Raw genomic sequence first — 15,959 nt, forward strand, 5'->3', positions numbered from 1 at the left:
CCTGTGTCACTGGGATCCTGCTGGCCAGGACCCCAGTGCTCATAGTTTGTGGCCTTAAGGTGTTTCCTATGTGCTGCCTAACTGTATCACTGCTAACCAGAACCTCAGTGTTTATGCTCTCTCTGCTTTTAAAATTGTCACTGCAGGCTAGTGACTAATTTTACCAATTCTCATTGGCACACTGGAACACCCTTATAATTCACTAGTATATGGTACCTAGGTACCCAGGTATTGGGGTTCCAAGAGATCCCTAAGGGCTGCAGCATTTCTTTTGCCACTCATAGGGAGCTTAGACAATTCTTACACATGACTGCCACTGCAGCCTGAGTGAAATAACGTCCACGTTATTTCACAGCCATTTTACACTGCACTTAAGTAACTTATATGTCACCTATATGTCTAACCCTCACTCAGTGAAGGTTAGGTGCAAAGTTACTTAGTGTGAGGGCACCCTGGCACTAGCCAAGGTGCCCCCACATTGTTCAGGGCAAATTCCCCCGTCTTTGTGAGTGCGGGGACACCATTACATGCGTGAACTACATATAGGTCAATACCTATATGTAGTGTCACAATAGTAACTCTGAACATGGCCATGTAACATGTCTAGGATCATGGAATTGTCCCCCCCATACCCTTCTGGTATTGGGGGGGACAATTCCATGCATCCCCGGGGCTCCAGCATAGAGCCCGGATACTGCCAAACTAACTCTCTGGGGTTTTCTCTGCAGCTACCGCTGCTGCCAACCCTCAGACAGGTTTCTGCCCCCCTGGAGCCTGGGCAGCCCAGTCCCAGGAAGGAAGAACATAGGATTTCCTCTGAGAGAGGGTATTACACCCTCTCCCTTTGGAAATAGGTGTTAAGGGCCGGAGAGGAGTAGCCTCTCCTGGCCTTTGGAAATGCATTGAAGGGCACAGATGGTGCCCTCCTTGCATAAGCCAGTCTACACCGGTTCAGGGATCCTCCACGGCCCTGCTCTGGCGCGAAACTGGACAAAGGAAAGGGGAGTGACCACTCCCCTGACCAGCACCTTCCCAGGAGAGGTGCCCAGAGCTCCTCCAGTGTCCCAGACCTCTTCCATCTTGAATGCAGAGGTGTGAGGGCACAATGGACAGCTCTGAGTGGCCAGTGCAAGCAGGTGACGTCAGAGACCCCTCCTGATAGGTGCTTACCTCTCTCTGTAGCCAATCCTCCTCTCAGGGCTATTTAGGGTCTCTCCTGTGGGTTTCCCATCGGATAACGAATGCAAGAGCTCACCAGAGTTCCTCTGCACTTTTCTCTTCGACTTCTGCCAAGGATCGACCGCTGACTGCTCCAGGACACCTGCAAAACTGCAACAAAGTAGCAAGAAGACTAACAGCAACATTGTAGCGCCTCATCCTGCCAGTTTTCTCGACTGTTTCCTGGTGGTGCATGCTCTGAGGGCTGTATGCCTTCACCCTGCACTGGAAGCCAAGAAGAAATCACCCGTGGGTCGACGGAATCTTCCCCCTGCTAACGCAGGCACCAAACTTCTGCATCACCGGTCCACTGGGTCCCCTCTCATCTTGACGAGCGTGGTCCCTGGAACACAGGAGCTGGATCCAAGTGGCCTGACAGTCCAGTGGCCCTTCTGTCCAAATTTGGTGGAGGTCAGTCCTTGCCTCCCCACGCCAGACAGTAATCCTGTGTACTGCGTGAACTGCAGCTGCTAGGGCTTCTGTGCACTTTTGCAAGACATCCTTTGTGCACAGCATAGCCCAGGTCCCCAGCCCTCCGTCCTGCACTGCCCAACTCGCTGAGTTGGACTCCGACTTTGTGGGACCCTCTTTTGTTGTGCTGAGACGACCGCCGTGCTTCTGCTGGTGCTGCCTGCTTCTGTGTGGGCTCTCTCTGTTGCTGAGCGCCCCCTCTGTCTCCTCCTCCAAGGGGCGACCTCCTGGTCCTTCCTGGGCCCTGGCAGCACCAAAAATCCTCAACCGCGACTCTTGCAGCTAGCAAGGCTTGTTTGCGGTCTTTATGCGTGGAAACAACTCTGCATCCTCCAGCACACTATGGGACATCTTCTGACCAAAGGAGAAGTTCCTGGCACCTTCCGGTGTTGCAGAATCTTCGGCTTCTTCCACCCGGATACAGCCCTTTTGCACCTTCATCCGGGGTTTAGTGGGCTCCTGCCCCCCCGGACACTTGCGTGACTCTTGGACTTGGTCCCCTTCCTTTACAGGTCCTCAGGTCCAGGAATCCGTCTTCAGTGCTTTGCAGTCAGTCGCTGTCCTTGCAGAATCCCCTATCTCGACTTTACTGTCTTTCCAGGGTAGTAGGGTAACTTTACTCCTACTTTTCAGGGTCTTGGGGTGGGTATCTCGGACACCCTTGGTGTTTTCTTACACTTCCAGTGACCCTCTACACACTACACTAGGCCTGGGGTCCATTCGTAGTTTGCATTCCACTTTTGGAGTATATGGTTTGTGTTGCCCCTAGGCCTATTTCTCCCTATTGCATTCTATTGTGCTTCTACATTGTTTGCACTACTTTTCTAACTGTTACTTACCTGATTTTGGTTTGTGTGTGTATATTACATACCTCCTAAGAGAGTATATCCTCTGAGATACTTTTGGCATATTGTCACTAAAATAAAGTACATTTATTTTTAGTAACTGAGTATTGTGTTTTCTTATTATTTTGTGCTATATGATATAAGTGGTATAGTAGGAGCTTTGCAGGTCTCCTACTTCAGCCTACGCTGCTCTGCTATAGCTACCTCTATCAGCCTAAGCTGCTAGAACACTACTAATAAGGGATAACTGGACCTGACACAACGTGTAAGTACCACAAGGTACCCACTATAAGCCAGGCCAGCCTCCTACATTGTAATAATGGCAATATGAAACAAATATAACACAACCCCGGTCCAAATAAGTTAACAGGTTTCCATCTTTGTCTTGCATGGCACATTTCCCACTACCTAAACAATGCCGGATTCTTTTCACAGATGCGTTTAAGTCCAGGCTTAAACCAAAAAATCATGTTAGTAGATGGGAAATACAACTGAAATTCACTCAGGAGGGACGGTAAGAGGTTATTCAAATGACAGCAGCTATTTGTTCTCAATTATGAAGCTGACTGAAATCTAGGCATTCAGAATTATCTTGGGCACAGAGATGCAAATAAATGTGTGGATTAACACGAAAAATAAAGTGAGCTTAAGGACAGAGCTTGGGCACATTAACATCATAATAACATAAAGATCTTCCTCTAACCTCTGTCCATCAATAAGATGTTCCTCTATCTAACAACAAATCTATATTCTCACCTGCAGAAAATACACCCAATGGTAAACTGACCCACTGCAGAAACATTAATTAAAAATGTTTTCGTCCATGACTCATTTAAATGGGTATTTGAAATATAACTTATTATAGCCACTAGAGTTGTCTGCTGAATACACAAAAGATGGGGACAGGCTTTGAAATAGCTCACTTATAATTTTGCGAGGGTGACTACCCACCTCAAAGAATAATCACAACCCCTGTCACGGTGAACAGTCAAAGTTTCTAAATAAATCTGAGCTAAACTTCCTTGTAGCCATGGCAGAGAGACTTAGCTTAGAGCAATGTATAAAGCATGTATGCAATATCAAAACAGTAATAAAGTAAAAATGCAAAACTATAACATAATCACAATCTACATTAGAAAAAAAAAAAGGAGTCAAATTTAATAAACAAAATGACACATAAAATGACAAATATCCAATAATGGGAATCAGAGATACCAACTTTTTCAGGTTTTAATTAGAAACAGTGGCAAAAAGCACATGCACCAATGAGTGTCAATGGTCTCATCAGACTGGCCCTAGACACAATTTGAAGCCACTGCAATGCAGCCCGTGGGTCAGATGTACCAACCAGGTTCGTCCTGGTGAAAGATTTGACCTTCTAACTAAGTCTTTCAAGTCTCAACTTCTAAAGCTTCCAGGATGGCAGTGGAGGACAGCATCGGGCAGAGGCCAACAGCATGGTTCAGGGGGCTAAAGTCTTTAGCCACACTCAACGTGGGCTCTAATGGCTGGAGTGTGTGTGGCACGTGTACTATGGTAATCCTAGTGCCCCCTCAAATCTACTACTAAAATCCAGTAAGAGGAGGAACTATAGCCACAACAAACCCAGAGATAGATGACTAATAGGACAAAAGCACAGGGTCCTCCATCAACCGGAGAAGAGATACAGAAGATCTGTCTTTGAATCCTGTTCTCACCCTTTCAAATATGCCCCAAAAGTTACATGTGGCTCAACAAATCTGTCAAGCAAGATGTGACAATGTGCTGTCAAAATGAGGCCCAGAGCCCTCACCCTGCATTTTATGTGGAGATCAGAGGAGTCTTTGCAGCCCATTCAGGTCAGCCTATTTACTCCTTGGAAGCAGGTCACACCTTTTTTGCACCTATTCACGGCTGGGCCAGGCTGAGAGCTGGCACAGGTTTATGCTAATTAGTACTGACAGTTCTGGCATGTAAAGGGTAACTTTCTAAAAGTTAATTTTCTTTAATATTTATTAAAAACAGGGTTCACAAATAGTGGTTCGATTATTTTATAGCTGGTTCCTTTCCTGAGATACAATATTGGTATTTAATATTGACTCTCAGTATTCCTGTGTGCGCCAGCCAGCTTTCCTACAGTGAAAATAGCTTTTGGGGGTTAGTCACTATAAGGCCAGACGAATTTCTAAATTTTCCATGAAAATTTCTAAATGCAATACTTGTAAATAACATGCACCCTGCCAAGGCCACCACTGGGTGACTTAATAGTGACTTAGTAGTTTTTGAAAGGAAGCTTTGGTATTTAAAGGGGGTTCACTTTTACAGGTTGCAGAGCATGGTTTGCACTGTTAGATTCACGCTACAATAATGGGCTTGAAGCCATGTTTGTACTGCCACTATAGTGGATGGCACAATAGGTGCTGCAGTCCACTAGTGGCATTCATCTTCCTGGCCCTGGGTACATTTTGTACCCTATACTACAGACTTATAGGCAAGTTAAATACACCATTTAGAAGTATGCCAATTTGACCATCTGAAAGGATGAGCACAAGTCAGCATGGATAAAGTGCACAGACTTCTAAAGCCAGTAAACTAAAATAGGGTGCAGCAAAGTTGAAAAGTTAAGGGTGATCATGCAGGAAAGGAGGATTTCCTGCAAAGAACGAAAGAAAATGTGCAGTTGATCAAAGCTAGGAAGTTCATGAATGATTGGCAAAGTGGCTGGATGTCCAAGCAAATCCTCACACCTTGCTAGAGCATTAATACATTTTCTATAGATCGGGTCACCATCAGATGACTTCAGTATCTCCTGTGCTGGCTCAGACAAGATCTGTGGTATTTTAGAGAGGACTTGAATCACGAGGACCTTTCATGGGTCAAACGTGTGAACTAAATTGCTATCAATGCTATCCATAAATGCAGTAAATGTAGAGAAAGTCAATGAGGATTTTTTCTTCCTTGTATGAATCATTCACAAAGACGATGGAGGTGAAGGATGAGGTGCATAGTTAATGACCATTAGCCTTTGCATTATGTTTAACATACTCTGCACAGAAAATAGGTGAAAATATAAACAAGATAGTAAATCTGTTCATGATTACTTGAATGGTCACAGACTGCATTTTAAGATAGTTGCAGTGGTTAAGCACTGCTTAGGTGGTCTGAAATAAATGTGATAGTAACTTAAGACCAATAAGTAAGAATCGTTCATAAAGTAAGTGCCTCAATTAAGGGTACGTCCCTATTTATGTGATCTACAATCAAATTGGACGTCTTTCCCACTTGGTCTTTCTTTTCTTCCTAATGATTCTTCTCTTCCTTCTTCTGGTTCCTCTCTTTCTCATTATCCTTTCCAAAACCCCCACTTTCTGGACATTCTCTCCCTCATTTAACCACACCATCTAAAATTGGACATGTTTGATAACTTTTACCACCATTACATTGTTTCTGACAGAGAAACTGAATTCCTCTCTCAGACTTTTACTCCCTAGAAAACCAAGTTGTTATTACACATTGGGCTGATTATTGATCCCAAATTAAACTGTTTCTCTGAATACAATGTTTCCTGCAGCTGCTGGAGTGCTCATTTGGTCACAATGTTCTGACTACATTAGCCTAGTTTTGAAAAAATCGATTTTAGTGTCCACTACCAATGTGCTTACATTTAGCATCACTTGTTTTACCGATTGGTTCAACGTCATCCATACTGGGCAAATCTAGAAACTAAGAGTTCAGAGAAAACAGAGGTTGATATCTCAAGGTTCTTTAGAATCAAACACCAAAGAGTGCATTTTCAAGTGCATACATCTTGGCATAGGAAAGTTTTTTTCTCCTCCTCTCAGAACAGTTGGTGATGTTTTAAAGAAATTCCTAGAATCATGGCTCACATGCTCACCCATTAGGTATGATTTAATGAATGGTAAAATCAGACTTTATTTCCATTTGCCATTGAACTACCAGCCAATAAATAGGATTCAAATGTGATGCCAGTAGCTTCCTATCCTATGAAACTTATGCCCCATTCAGATTAATTGTTTTGCAGTGCTTGAAAAACAATGTTCTTCCACTCGTTTTTGAGCCCATGGTCAACTGTATCTTACATTCATGGTACAATATCAACTTACCAGAGAAGGAAATGCCTCTTTACAATAAACATCACTTTATGAGGTCTTAGAAATGTGTCTGCAATCCCCCAAGTGACTTACCCTATGGCCATTTATCAGATAATTCCTAGGTGCTGCAGTCGGTGTGCCTATATTTAATAAAATATACATATATCAAAACATGTAATGCTATTTGGAAGTCAAAAGTCACTCCCTGTTGTGTTACAGATTCCCCCTTTCATGTTTTATAGTGCAAGCAGCCTACTGTGACAAAAATTGTAATTGCTTTTGACATTCATCACTCCAGTTTAGTTACTTGGAGTTGCAGTGACCAAGCGGACTCTCCTTCATGATTAAGTTTCATAGCGACCACCAGGTTGTATACAAGGTACATTCAAGATACATGCTGCACACACCACCATGATCAAGAACTTCTCGACTTGGTCTCCTGATCCAATTGTAATATTTTCGAACTCCACACTCACCAGGATATAATGCCATTTCAAGGTATACGTCGTCACTCAAGCTGAGAAGGGACATAAATGGCAGAAAGAGTCAATTCACACCCTCTTGATGCCACTAGCAAAGAGACTACCTCTTGGGCCGTTACCACTGGGACACCCAGTGGGGACTCAGGCACAGAAAAACCCTCAAGCACACAAACAAACTGTACTGCAGCAATGTCTAATAATATAGACAACACCTAGTGCAGAGACACTGTTAAAGAAGCGCAGCACGAGTACCCACTTCCAGGTCTCTTGCACCCTTGTAAGCTCAGAGCCTGGACGAATAGACACGGAGTCAGGAACCCAAACAGAAATGATGGCTAGACACACCCTGCCAAACAGGACTGATGGCTAGACCATTGTAGAGGCGGCCTGGGACCCAGTTAGAAAGGCACACATTTCATAAACATGTACCTATAACTTTAGAGTCAGTATCTGAAGCGAATTTTATGGGGCCACAGAATTTAGAGATTGTTTACTACTGCCCAGAGATAATAAGCATATGGTCTCTCAGAGTCTATATAGATGGGAGTACGATTCCTGTTACTGAACGTTTCCTGGGGTCCTCAGGGACCGCATGCTGAAATAACATACCAACCAATTGCAAGCCTGAACCTCAGCCTTTATTTCTTTGGAAACCAACAGGGGTGAAAAAGTGGCGACATATTTAGAGTCCGTACAAAATTACAACTTGTAATAACTTGCACTCAGAGTTTGTAGAATCAATGAGTCTCACTCAAGATGGGCGTTACACAATTGATGGATGTGTGAAGTGGCATTCCTGCATGATGGTTTTGTTGGAAAGTCTTAAATACTTACAAGAAAGCACAATCATCTGCTTTGTTTTATAGTGATCAAAATTATCACTGCAATCTTCACAATGATGCAAGCAGTCCGGTTTATCAAACTATTTTTACATTTTACAGCATATCCAGTGAGGAACATTGTGGTGACATAGATAACCATACTGTAAACATTTTGTACTTTGACACAGAGACAGTCAATAACTTATATTATCATCTGGAGAAGTTAATCTGTTGCAGTTGGATTAGAAAGTGAGGAGGGTGCCTGTTATGGTCTCAAGCGACAAAGGATAAGGTCTCCACCTGCGCCTTTTGATGGCATGCATGTACCATGAATGTACCTCCCAGGGGTGTAGGAGTAGCATCTCTACAGGAAAAGGCCTGTGAGATAGCAGACCAAAATTGTGGCTTTTGCTCCATCCTTTGTAAGACTGCTACCAACATAGCACTCACTGATGTCTAAGACAATAAAGGCCAGGTCATCCAGCTTGTAGACGTTCACCTTGCATTTGGTGGGGACTGCCACCACTTTACAACTAGCCCAGCCAGGACAGCACTAGGACCTCTAATAGATCCTCCCAATCAACCCACTCTGCCACAGACTCATGCTGTAATTCGCCTGGCTGGGCTCTTTAGAACCTGTGGCATTGATTATCTTTCCGCAAGTCAAGCACTTTCTCCACTTTGCTGTCAAGATGGCTAAGTGACAGAAACTTCTCTGTTGAGAGGTGCATTATTTTCAAGGTCATGAGTCTGAATCAAGGAGAATCACTACTGTAAAGTCAGTAAATTAAACACCATTAAGTTAGGCAAAAGAAGTTTCTGCTATTTACAATGCTTATAAGTAAAAAAACAGTGGAATTACATGCTATACAGAAAAAAAGGTTTTTGGGGGGGCATGTGGGAGCAGCAGTCCATATTATCCACAGCCCTGCTTAACTTTCAACACTTAACTAGGGTTTTATGGTGCCAGGGTTTCTAAACTAATCTGTCAATCATTTCAGATAATTCCACTTTGATCTTGCCCTCAGGAAGGACAACTTGGATGCACATAGCTCTGACATGTGACAATCCATACAGCTTAGCCAGGTCCAGAATTGCGCTTTAAGACATAGCCGTCTCTTGCCAGAAGAGAGGCTGCAAGCTACCCAAACAACACCTTTTGTAATACTGAACACTTCCCTCTTCTTCTGAGACAAAGGAGAGGAGTCTTCTCTCTAGCACACAGACCCCAGACCTCCCCCACACCAGGACATTGTGGTATAGGTTAGCAAATTTAGCGACACAACACAGAAATTTAGCGCCTCAAAAATCGAAATTCAGCTGCATTTTAGCTGCAATCTATTTTGCTACAGTTACACATTGCCTCTAAGTTAAACCTGTCTGCACTGTGTTACAGCTACCAGAGGGTTAAGATAAAGTTTCATTAGTTACTTTAGTGGTTCACCTTGACAAGGACTGTGATTATTACTTCAAGTGAATACTTACTATAAAACGTGTTGCCAAGGGCCTGAAAAATTCTGCATTCACTGGTACGCCTCTTCATATCTAAAATGTTCTGAAACCTAGAACGTAATTATTGAACAGAGATGCTGTACATGTATCATTAACTCGAATTGAAGTAAAGGTGAGAACTCAAGCATAAACAGAGGTTGTGGCCTAACGGCCAGAGCTGCCAACTTTGGAACTGGAAGACCGGGTTTGAGTCTTGGCGTCAGCTCAACAAACATCCTGTGCATCTGGGCAAATCACTTAATCTATCCATGCCTAAAAACAAAATGATTGTGTACTTGTGTAATGTAACTGGTGCTCATGTGAAGTGCTCCAATACCTTTGGGTTGAGTTTGTACTACATAAGAAAAAAAAATTAAAAACTCGAATTTTGCGGGTCCTTTTGTAAAACGTTGCTGGATTTTTTCAAAAGTTCAGGCTTGCAATTTTTTCAAATTATAGTGAGGGGTCTGTACAACACATCTAAACATGGAAAACAGCTTTGTAAATCAGACTCAGGACCAGCACTTGTACTGGGCGAGGAAATATAGCAGCTTTAAACCACCACCAAATGGCAGCACAAAATTCCTGCAAAATAGACACAGGTGTGGCTTTTTTAAGTGCACTGGGAGCACATCAACAAGTACATTTATTTTTGCATGGAGTACCTCACACAGTTCTTGACTAAACTCACAGCGACCATAGGGGGGTATTTACGAAAGACAGGTGGGTTTTAAGTTAAAAGGAGGTCACATACGCAATACTGGGAATCAGGCTGACAGCCTGTACTTCTTGAATGTAGTATCTCTTGAAATCCTTTGCTCATATAAAGCTGGATTCCAAACTGTACAGCAATTACTGTACATGCTAATTACTGCACATGATAATTAGGGTACGCCCACAATTTTTTTCCCCAGACACCTGTTTGGATAAAAATGGTTGGCAAAAATGTGAGATACTGTATGCTATATACCCCATTCTGGCCCTCAAAACTAGCTAATAATTATAACACCTAGTAAATACTACACCCTGGGGTGGACTCGGGAGTGATAGCCTACTTCCTTGATAACACCACAACAGTATGATAAATGGTTTCAGGGTGTGTGGCGTGAGTGGGAGAGGCCAAGTTCTACTGCAGTAGTTGTCAGTTTAGTTCAGGAAGCACAACATATACCAGAAGAGTTGGCATTGACCGAATGTTTTCATTAGGCTGATCGTGCCTTGAAAGTAAGCAGAGTACAACTGTGAGGTATGTCATTAGTCGGCAATCAGATTAGGATGCCAACTAGGCAATTTGCTGTCTTGTTCTAAAACAGTGGTGATAACATCGCAAATCGCTCGTTGGGAATATTCAGAGGGTAGCAGTCCTAGTCACAGAGAAACAGATACTACAGATTTATAGGAACAGTGGACAAGGGAGCCCTGTGATCAGCAAGGTGCCTAGATTTTGCGATGGCACTTCGGCAGCAGAAGAGCATTGTGCATGGCGTGCATAAAATGTGCTAAGCAGGAGGCTCAACAAATATCCTGCGATTCTGGGCAAATCAGTTAATCTTCCGTGGTTAAAAACAAATGTGTAACGTAACTGGTGTGCTCGTGTAAAGCGCTCAAATACGTTTGGGTCGAGTCTGCACTATATAAAAACAGAAAAAAACTTAACTTTTGCAAAATTAAATTGCAAGATTTTTGTACAAAAATGCTCATTTCACTTTTTTTTGTGTGAAGATTGCTGTATTCGAGGGGTCTGATAGCTATGCAAGAAAACTCTCTTTCTGCCTGCCTTCTCCGGGCACAAAAAGCTGGCTTTGGCATGCACTTACCCCAAAAGTGAAGCGAGAGTCCACACTGCTGCACTGTAGTATACAGTTCCATACTACACGTGTTAGACAGCACCAGGAAGGCCTTGCAAACATCCACGCCAATTAAGTAGGATAAGTGACTGTTCCACTGCTTTAAAGGCTTAATCTATAGCTTAGAAATAGTTGGACAGGTTATCCACTGCAGAGTCATGGTAGCGTGTGCAGGAAGAATGGCACCGCCAACAAACAAACTCAACTAACGACCTATCAGATTAGCGTATGAGTCTATGTGAGAGACTCACTTGGTTCACCATAAATGATGCGGCACTCAAGAAATCACAAATCAGAAGAGTTCTGGGGGGTTATACAAGAAACCCTTTTTATTAACCATCTCACATGGTCAACTGTCCCCAGGCCAGTGGTTTTGGGCCCTGAACCAGTGATGGTCGGAGCAGAAAGCAGGTAGCACAAAGCTGGATGTTTGCCGAGGAGAGCACTTCTCCACACTCTCTACAGCCCCTAGGATTTCGCCAGCCAAGTTGTGTTTTAGCAAGAACAATAACATGTAACTGGCTATGGGTATGGAACGATTCCTCTCCGTCAGGTCTGGCTGGCGCAGGCCAAGTCGAATCCAAAGTTTAAAGCGCTGGCCAGCCCTGAATAGCAAACACTTGGGTGAGTGATTCATTCCACTAGGGAAAGAGGGAGTTGTCAAATGCTATTCAGCAGTTTATGTTGAGAAGACAGTACCAGGGTATGTGAGCGCAGACTTTCTTTTATTGAAGATTCATGGGATTATGGTTCCGAAAACTAATGAGAAGGAAAAAAACATTAACTCTACCAGTTAATGCAGCTTGATGTCACCAGCTTAGTTAATGTAGTTCCATACGAAAGACGTTAGAAACATATGTGCAGCAGAAGCGCCAGATGATAGGTGAGAGAAGCACCACAAGTCTTTTGCACCACACATACATAAACATATCATGAAATAAAAAGCATGTGCAATCCAGCCACACAGTGTTCGAATGTGCTGGCTCTATGTGTGTATTGATATATTAAGAGGGCGTCAGTACGCTGCAACCCAAAGTTCGGTATAGGGTCCAACTGTGAACAAAACACATTCATTAAAATTACATGTTAGAGACATCCAAAAATAACTGGTATTTTTCCCTGCCATAGGTGGCAAACGTAGGAGTAGTAGGGGGAAGTGATTGCATGCCTTATTTCAGCACTTATGACATCAAAGGGTTGAACTCTCCTTTTACAGTTACCCCTTCATTAGTCTCCTGTTTGCTGGACAGATATCAGAGGCAGGGCAAGTAGTGAAAACTAGAGAAATCGTTGCTACCGTTTACTATCTGTCCCTGCTACGGTCTTCTTGACCCCTGTGACCTATGGTAGTAGTTACTGTATGATGGTAAACAGCAGCAACAAATGATAGGTGTTCATAATTATTGTCAACTGCATTTCTTTGTCTTTTAAACAGTAATATGTTATTATAGCTAGAGAACTGTGCTTAATCGCTTTCGATCAGTTGCAACAGAGAACAGAAAAAGAGGAAGATGACTGGGAGCCCAACACAAATCTGCAACGGTCTGAGTCTCCTCGACACGGCTGTACCTAACCACATGCACTTTCAACAAAATCCAGAAATCTAAACTCTGCATACGGGCCTTCAGCTGAATTCAAATTAAGAACCTTGGGCGAGGACATTGCACATCCAGCTGTACTCAATTGTCCCACAGAGATCCTTTAAAATATGTTGCTCTGGTCTTACTGTGATCTTAACAGTGCTCCGAAGTGAGCTCAAGGTGCCACTGCTAGTGTGCTACAAAACTACACTAGTAAATCAATATGCTTATTGCAACTATAGGGCATCTGCAGCGATTGGCTGTTGAAGCTCTATATGCCTTTTGAAACGGTGATCAGGGGGGGTATCAGCTGACTTCATCAACATCAGTCACAGTTGAGCTCTCAGACAAATCACGATTTGACAATCTGTGACTCTTCTAAGCCTAATCAGCACAGCCAGCTCTTGCAGCCCAGTGACCCCACAACCCCGCATGGGAGACCGATGCTCTGAAAGCCAGTCTGGGAGACACACTCCCCAGCACTGCAGCACTCCTTGTAACACAGTCTAGTCAGGTGAGTCATGTATTCTCTCAACAATGAAGGTCAAAAAGGTCACTTAACTCTACAGCATGCGCGGTAATCCTCTACGTTACCCTAACTATATTGCACTGACAACCACAGGTATCATGCTCTTATTTGGACTCTATTTTCTGAAAGATAAAAATACCAGGTGTTGTTCCACAAAGTAAGAGAATGAATGTCCTTGATATAATGCAAGCAGTGTGGTGCACACACAGCAAAAGACGAACTGCCAGGCTTACAAAAGGCCCAGAGTACAAGGTTCCGTGCCAAAAAAGCTGCGATACGAGTCTACAACTAAATGTCAATAGACTCTAAAACGTACCCAATGTCTATTGCATAGTATATACACCCAGGAGTGATGTCTTCGCAGGCTAAGCATTCGTCTCCATAGGCCCCTGCACACTTTCTAATTGATCTTTTGTGTTGATCTTTTGTGAAAGAGAAAACGATAATAGTCCTGATTGGCACAGTAGCGAATAGAGGCTTCTGTGACTAGTGCTACGAAAGTACCAGCCTGCTGCTGAATTTACTCGCAAGAACGTATCACTTTTAAGTGTCATACATCTGCAATTAAATATAAATCATAAGTGCAATGAAACCATTTAAATATCATTCATAAGCAATCTGAAAAATTGGCCAATATGGTAATATCATAGGCTCTGTTATAAAACTAGCCAGTGGACGACGAATAATGTCTGAGGGGACCAGGCAACCAGATACCTGCTGCCTCAAGACTCCAGACATATTACACATGGCAGACCAAGTTATGAACTTTGGAAGCATATACCTGTACAGCGGGGAAGTAAAGTTCAACTTCTTTACACACCTTTAAACAGATATTTATTGTAGTCAAGCACACAGTATAGAGCCAAAGGACTCCCATACCTTGTTTACCCCTCGGCTCTCTGGTTGGGGCTGCCTGTCCCTGTCGGATTCTGGTGCTCGGCTCGTCAGTCGCCTGAGCTCCAGCGCTGCGGGCTCTGGCGGTGGCAGCGGCTGTCAGGTGTGCGGTGGGGGCGCTATCGCCACGGGGCTTTTTGTTTTTGCCACCCATAGCTGTTGCGCCCTAACTCAGCCTCAAGCCAGGCACTCAAAATCACAATGCTGAAACCTAAACTGTCCCATCCAGGCTCCCTTCCGAACCGGCACAGCGCACAGTATTGTGGGTGAACACGCTTTCTTTGCTTCCGGTGCGCAGGCGCAGGGCCGCTGTTGCTGGTATTGAACGAAGATGGCGGACGCGTTTGGGGATGAGCTGTTCAGCGTGTTCGAAGAGGATAGCAGTGCCGGGAAGTCCAAGGCAGCCCAAGGGCCAGCCAAGCCCGACAAAGGAGGGTGAGTAGAGAACAGAATCGGAATGTGTTCCAGATCAGGCAGTGTGGTGGGCGAAATGTTGCAACCGAACCCAGTGTCTTATATGTGAGGGTTAGATAAGAAAATGAAGTGGTACTGGTTAAGACCAGTGGCAGGGTTTAGGCAATCGGAGTAACTGGGGACAGAGGTTAAGTGAAAAAGCTGTTGTCATTTAGGACTAAATGTGGATATAGTGTATTTTAATGTAGCTTGGCAGGAGAGAGAGCGTGATGGATATACGTTTCTTTTAGTGTTACTTTTTCCTCACATGATCCGTGCTCAAGCGTCATGACTGTCATTTGTGACCTTTTATTGCGTGTTCAGCGCATACCACGCATTGAAAATTACACAATTAGACGTATTACTCCCTTATTGCTCTCTGAATTCTGTGTGCGTATGAGAGAGAGCGCAGCCTTAGCTAGTTTTAGAGGGTTACTGTCTCTAATGTATGTTAAAACCTTGAGAGATTACAGTGCCGTGCTGTAAGGTTTAGACGACCAAGTCTAGTATATAAGAAGAGTATTTTCTCAAGTATCAAAAACGGAACTAATCGTTCAATTACTGATATTATATTAATATGATCTATTTTAAATCCACTTTTTCTAACTTCCGGAGGGTCTTTATTTAGAAATTGTAACTGCTCCTGAGTCCTTATCCTTTCTCATGACAAGACATATGTGATTGACAAGCAAATATAAACGAATATGTTTATATCCAAGTATCGACAGGTAATGTGGTGTAGTCATATAGTATAATAATTTCTTCCAACTCGACTGGTAAGTTTTCCGAATGCATCGGACATCTAGAGACTGTAATTTAGCTTTGCATGTTTAATGAAGCACGGAGGTAACATAAAAATAAAAGGGAAACGTTAACCAAATTAGTAGCTTGAGCTAAAATTGAATTAATTTCACCATTGCTTAAATACGAGCAATGCGACCATGGCATGTGTACACCTTAGCGGTGCATGGGTGCCATTGAATAAGATGTTCTATTTTCGATATACATTCTTATTATAATTAGACATCTATCTGTTAATTGGTGCGGATTATTTAAGAGTCACGTGAACATTTATCAGTTGGTTCCATTTCAAGGTTGCTGTTTTTATTTTTTTAAACATCTCTATTTGTTTAAACAAAGGGAATCCTTTCTTGGGTTTTTTGTTTTGAGTTAGATTGTCAATTAATCACTCATTTTGTGCATGGTTTCCCACTAACTTCCTCCATGGACACATTTT

At 43.2% G+C, this 15,959-nt stretch overlaps 2 protein-coding genes across 3 annotated transcripts in view; one reads left to right on the forward strand and one right to left on the reverse strand.

Annotated features, from left to right (window-relative positions):
- The window catches only part of DHX29 (DExH-box helicase 29), a 935,315-nt gene extending 920,780 nt beyond the window's left edge, over positions 1-14,535 (reverse strand). The window contains exon 1 of the mRNA XM_069222079.1: positions 14,255-14,535. Within this exon, the coding sequence (XP_069078180.1) occupies positions 14,255-14,423 (169 nt within the window). The 5' untranslated portion in view covers positions 14,424-14,535. The remainder of the gene's footprint in view (positions 1-14,254) is intronic.
- MTREX (Mtr4 exosome RNA helicase) overlaps positions 14,518-15,959 on the forward strand; it is a 629,876-nt gene continuing 628,434 nt past the window's right edge. The window contains exon 1 of one of the 2 annotated variants that reach the window (XM_069222101.1): positions 14,518-14,704. In XM_069222101.1, the coding sequence (XP_069078202.1) occupies positions 14,601-14,704 (104 nt within the window). In that variant the 5' untranslated portion in view covers positions 14,518-14,600. The remainder of the gene's footprint in view (positions 14,705-15,959) is intronic. The other variant, XM_069222093.1, reaches the window with a different exon arrangement.

The sequence above is a fragment of the Pleurodeles waltl genome, chromosome 1_1, assembly GCF_031143425.1.
Source record: "Pleurodeles waltl isolate 20211129_DDA chromosome 1_1, aPleWal1.hap1.20221129, whole genome shotgun sequence".
In the NCBI taxonomy this organism is placed as follows: domain Eukaryota; kingdom Metazoa; phylum Chordata; class Amphibia; order Caudata; family Salamandridae; genus Pleurodeles; species Pleurodeles waltl.